Genomic DNA, 6,000 nt, shown 5'->3' on the forward strand with positions numbered 1-6,000 from the left:
GACAGGGAGACTTCTCATTTCAGAAAGTGTGAAGTGGGTGAGCACTGGTTTATCCTGTTCTCCCAACAATTCCTTTGGCTCTTGATTCTTAATCCTGACGGTCTGTGGTGCCTCTGTTAATCAGAGAGTCCACTTTGCTGGAGGAGCTTTAAGGAGGAAAATGCAGGATGATTTTTTTCTCCTTTCTGAGCGTCCCAGCTCACGTGAGGCCTCAGCATGGGGGTGTGGCAGGAAACTTCAACGAATCACAAATTGTCCAGAGATTAAAGCCGCGATTTTACAAAGCTGAGAGGAGGAGGAGGGCAACCCCAGGCTGTGCCCAGCACTGCCCACACCCCTGGAGCAGGACAGGCAGTTGCAGGTGCTGGTGGTGAGTGCTGTGCTCCTGACTGAACAGCTCCTGTCTCCTGCCAGGTGTACAAGGGCCCCGAGCCGTGCTTCCGGCTGCCGGCCGCGCAGACGAACTGTGAGTACCGCGCGCGCGTCTGCGCCGGCCGCCAGTGCCACGACCTGCCGGGCTGCCCGGAGCTCTGCGGCCCCTACAGCCCCAGCACCGTGTTCTGCTGCCAGCGCCGGGAGCCGGGCCCCGCCGCGGCCCCGGCCGGCGCAGAGCTGGCGCAGAGCGGGAAGCGGCTGCGCGAGGAGCGCGCCATCGCCATCGCGCTGCTCTGCGGCTTCGCCGTGGTCGCCATCCTCTTCGCCGTGGTCATCCAGTACTTCGTCATCAAGTAGGGCAGAGCTGGCCCCGCTCAGCTGTCTGTACAGAGCTCTCTGGGGTATTTATGGGTAGTTCAATGAAATCCTAGCTGGGAGCCCCTCGCTCCGTGCGTTCCCGCTCCTGCTGCTGGCTGCCGGCGAGGCTGGCTCGGCAGATCCTTTCCAAATGCTGGACACAGATTTCCTGTAGAAAGGGTGATCCTGGGGCCTCTGCAATCAGGGTGAGCTGTTAGAGAACAGCAGTCAGCTGCCTTACGGTGCACACTGAGGGGGTGTGCACACTCCTCCTCTCTCCCCATCCCAGCCAGTTGGAGAGGGAAGGCATTGCTAGAACAGTCCTTTGCCAGCACCACCAGAGCAGCGGGAGGCGATGGCTGTTCCATGGAGTTTCGCTGTAGTTTGATATCCATGAAATCCAGCAGCACAAGTGCTTTGAGCTTAGAGCAGAACTGCAGAGCCTACTAGAGCATACCACATTTACTAGACTGTAGAAGGAAAGCAGAATATTGACTTAGTGATATTACTACTTTACAGTTATTTTAATACTTGGGATTCAGTAATAATCATTTCAAGTGTTGGAGTAGAGGGTGCCAGGGTTTTTTAGGGTTTTAATCCAAACCAATGCCAGCAGGATGTGGCGCTCAGCTGGGATGCCCAAGAAAGGCTCTGCCTGAAACGTTCCTGCTGTCCTGAGCAGCTTTGGCCCAATCCACATTTCACTCTCAGTGCCTGAGAGAAAAGTAATTCCCTGTGCAGCGTGCTCAGAACAGCACAGGAGTTGTCTTTAAGGAGAAAGAGTGCATTTATGATAAATGTTACACTATTTGGCTCAAACTGAGCAAATGTTTTTGTACTATTATTAACCTAAAAAATAAAAAGTTCAGCCTGCTTTGGGTGCCCTTCTAACTTAACCCCAACGAGCAAATTGTACGTGAGAGAACTCTTTTTAGATAACATTTATACAATGTTTTAAACTTGCTATCCCAGTGGTAGCAGCTTCACATTCCATGGTTTTCCTGTTGGGAATGTTCAGCCTGCTATGAACTTGTCTGAAACTCGTCCTGGTCGGCTGGGGGATATTTTTGTGGACACTGTGCACTACATTTGACTGTTGTGTTCCATCTGCTTGTGAATCCCTGTGGAGGAGCCTGGCAGCTCCTGGCTCCGTTAGATCAAAGCTTTTGAAAGCTGGAACTCACAAATTTCCAGTGTTTCAGGATGGGTCTTGCCAACAGCATTTGGAACATGCCACAGAATGGTAGATTTAGGGTATTTTGCAAAGTCTGTGGCTCCACTTTGGCCATCAGAGCGATGCACTTGTGGGTGGGAGGGTGGATGTGACAGAGCTACAGGCGATGTGTTTCCAGTAATTAATTAATCACTTTTAAGGGTCTTTCTCCTACAGCAGTTGAGGAATAACGTTGTGTTAGAGTTTGAGGCATTGTGTTGTATTTCAGATGTGGAAAACCTAAATTATGATCTAGTATCACTTAATCCTCTTCACAGTAGATTGATGGTGCAATCTGAAATTAATCTTTTCAAAACGTACTCTTCATTTTTGTACTCTATTTATTTTGATTAAAAGGCCTGGAAAGAAAAAAATGTATGTTTGAATGTATTGTTCTACTTGTAGCAGAACTTTAAGTTAATCATTTATTATATCATAGAAATCTCTCCCTCCAGTGTCAGAGTTTTATACAGATATTAGTCTCTAGTTTGCAGAAGAGTTTACAATCTGTCTTTATTTTCCTCATAGTCTCCCTTTAGCAGATAAACTGCCTGCAGCAAATCTCTGTTGCCAAAGGGTTCTTTTTTAACTCCTTAAACTTTTAGAGGTTTATTTGGCAATAGTAGTCCTGAAATTAGGATTGCAGAGTAAATACTAACAAGTCACCACTGCTAAAAAATGAAATAGAATCCTTTTGTGATTGCCACAAAATGCTCATATTTCCAGAAAATATCTGGGATTTATACTGCAATACAGATTTTCCACCAGCTGTTGTCCATTCCAGAAGGATGTACCCTCGTGGCATTAATGTATTTTAGGTATCTTTGGTTTTCTTGTATTGTCATTTTTGAGGTATCTCAAATGTATGTTAAAGCTGCCATGCATTGTATTACTAAATTGTAACTATCAAATAGATAATATATTTAATACAGCCAATAAATAATACAAATGTATTCAAATTTGACTCTGAGCTCCTGTTGTTTTGTGAGATTTAGTCTCACTTGTGTCATGTGTCATTTAAGGTAAGGGAACATGTTCAGTGTCATTGAGAACTGAGTTAATTTGGGACCCTTGGAATATCACTTCCATATCTCCTCGCACTGCAGGTGGGACCTGCAGTCCCCAGGTGAGGTAGAACAGTTCTTTGATCTGGAAATGGAATCATTTGGGGCTGATTGCCAATTTTCCATCATTTTGTGTTGACTCAGGGCTTTTCCCCCTTGAGTTCTTCCCCAGCATTTGCTGCTGAGTGCAGAATTTTTCCTGACGGTGCCTTAATGACCTGATAAGATGGGAAAGGTTTTATTTGACCAAAGAGTCAGCTGGACACTCAGCCTGGGTAAACTTTCCACTTGAGGAACAATCAGAAGTGAGGAGCTGGAAAACACTGGGGTGGAGGAGGCAAGGGGAGTGCGGTCCAGCGTGAGGGAATCCCAAAGGAAGGCTCTGGGTGATGTGTCCTGAAAAATCTTAGAATTCCTCCAGAACCTGGAATGGGGCTCTAGCAGGATTGAGAGAGGGATCAGATACAAAACAAACCTCCTCCCTCTCCTCGGAGCTTGGCTCTTTGCAGCTCTTCTGCTCCCAAGGACTGCTCAAAAGCCAGAGTTTTGTGGAGCCAAATAGTGTGGGATTAGTGCTGGAAAGGTCAGAGTGAGCACAGGCACTGCATTGTCCAGCAAATCCCAGAGCTGATGTTAGGGAGATTCCTGCTGCCCTCTCCAAGAGGCAGAAGCTCTGACTGGGGTTCTTGCAGATTTGGACACCTCCCAACAAGAAAAGCTGTCCCTTGTGCCAGGGCTCTGCACGGCTGCACCCTGAACACCTCAACAAATCCTGTCTGGGAAGGAAATCCCAGTGAAATTTCATAGAATGATGGAATGGGTTGGGAAGGACCTTAAAGCTCATCTTATTCCATTCTCTGCTGGACAGGGACACATTCCCCTATCCCAGGTTGCTCCAAACCCCATCCATCCTGGCCTAGAACACTTCCAGGGATTTCAAATTTATGGGATTTAAATCCTGCACCCTGAGCAGAGCCACGTGCCCAGGCTGTGCTCCCGATTTCTCCAACAGATGATTCCCAGCTGGCCGGCAGCCGCCCGGGATGAACGACCCGCGGCAGACGGAGGAGTCGGCGCCGGGCCAGGACACACCATGACCCCATTTCCTGTTTTCCAGGGCTGAAAACAACCCCAGTGGCTGAGCAGTGGGATGGTGGCTGCTCTTCCATTGGGCCAGTGTGTGGTGCCCATGGAATGTGTCTTCCTGCGTTTATCCTGGAGAAAAGGAGGCTCAGGGGGGACCTTGTGGCTCTGCACAGCTCCTGGCAGGAGGGGACAGCCAGGGAGGCTCTGCTCCAGGGAACAGGGACAGGAGCAGAGGGAACGGCCTCAGGCTGTGCCAGGGGAGACTCAGGTTGGAAATCAGCAGGAATTTCTCCATGGAGAAGGTTGTTAAACATCAGAACTGCCCAGGGAGGTGGTGGAGTCCCCATCCCTGGAGGTGGCACTCAGTGCTCAGGGCTGGTGACAAGGTGGGCATCAGGAACAGGTTGGATTTGATGGTCTTGGAGGACTTTTCCAACCCTGTGACTCCCAGCATGGCTGTGCCCCACAGGAGTGTCCATGGGGAGAAGCATCCACAGCCAGGAAGGCATTTGTGGCCCTGGGGACAGATGGCTGCCCTGTGGGAATTGGTTCTTTTCTGTTCTCCTGTTGCTTTCCTCACAGAAATCCTGCAAGGAGCTCCTGGTTGTGCTTCCCACTGTGGCAAGTCACCTGTGGTGAGTGGAGAAGGTGGCACAGAGGGGACAGAGGAGGCCTGCACTGGGTTTAAGGATAAATCCCAAGCCCCACAGAAGTGCAAACCATCATTTTCTTTCCTGCCTCAGGAATAAATGGTGTGAAAGCCCCCAGCTCCATCTGCTGAGCTCCAGCCTGATCCCAGCCTGTGGAAGAGCTGCTCTCCCCCTCTTTCCTAAAACGAGGGAAAAGAGAAGTGGATTAAATTTCTTGTCTAAGGTCAGTGTCTGGAATTCCTCCTCCCTCCCTCCCTCCCTCCTCCCGGGATGTTTTTGTGTAACACTCTGACTCATGGAAGTCAAATGACTTGGCCTCAGAGCTGCCTCAGCACAGGATTCTGGCACAGGAGTCCTGTGCCTGCCCCTTGTGCAGGGTGAGGGTTGGAGCCATGGGGCTGCTGCTGACCCCAACCCCACGGCAGGGCGGGGACGTGTCTCCAGCCAGGATGGCTGCTCCAGGTGCTGAACACCTGCCCAGGTGTGGATGGGGAGCACCAGAGCTGCCGCTGGAATGTTCCACAGGGCGGATCAGAGACAGCAGCTCGTGGTTTGTCCCTGTTTCTGAGGAGCTGGGATGAGAATCCCCAGCACATCCTCGTCCTCCACACCTGGCTGCAGCCAGACCTGGGTTATAACAACACATTGCAACTGCTTTTGGAGCATTGCTGATTGCCTGCGTGACAAAATCGCAACAAAACTTTATTCTCAGTTCTGTTTTGCCTCAGAAAGTGAGAAGCTTTGACAAAACTCACATGGAATGTGCTCTAAGTGCCTTCCAAATCCAGTCAGCTGCCATGAAAAAACAGCTTTAAAAAGCTTTTAAATTTGCTTCCCAAGCGGAATCTGTTATTTTCAGAACAGTGGAAACACACTGTCATTTTTAGTTAATCCTGGGATTGCTGGCAATTTAAAAAGTGACTTCAGAGCTATTAACGCAATAACAAAACATCACCTCAGGGCAGATGGGGGGCACTGGGCTGGCTGCAGCAGGGGGAGTGGGAAAACAGTCCCTTGAATCCAGCAGATTTGGTCTGTGCATCGGTTTGCTCTCATTAATATTTATAGTAAATGAATTTCTGTTCTGCTGGGCCGCATTTCCATGGCAACGCCTCTAGGCCGCGTCTCCATGGCAACGCCTCTAGGCCGCGTCTCCGTGGCAACGCCGCTAGGCCGCGTCTCCGTGGCAACGCCGCTAGGCCGCGTCTCCATGGCAACGCCGCCTCCCGGCCGCCATAGCCTCGCCCCTCCTGTC

At 50.0% G+C, this 6,000-nt stretch overlaps 1 protein-coding gene across 2 annotated transcripts in view; it reads left to right on the forward strand.

The window, feature by feature from the left end:
• The window catches only part of LOC110474371 (fibronectin type-III domain-containing protein 3a), a 39,153-nt gene extending 36,244 nt beyond the window's left edge, over positions 1-2,909 (forward strand). For both annotated transcript variants that reach the window (XM_021537740.3, XM_085570605.1), the window contains exon 27: positions 415-2,909. In XM_021537740.3, coding sequence (XP_021393415.1) covers positions 415-732 — 318 coding nt within the window. In that variant the 3' untranslated portion in view covers positions 733-2,909. The remainder of the gene's footprint in view (positions 1-414) is intronic.
• Positions 2,910-6,000: the final 3,091 nt, after the last annotated feature.

Source organism: Lonchura striata, chromosome 4A (genome assembly GCF_050655825.1).
Source record: "Lonchura striata isolate lonStrDom1 chromosome 4A, ASM5065582v1, whole genome shotgun sequence".
Taxonomy (NCBI): Eukaryota; Metazoa; Chordata; class Aves; order Passeriformes; family Estrildidae; genus Lonchura; species Lonchura striata.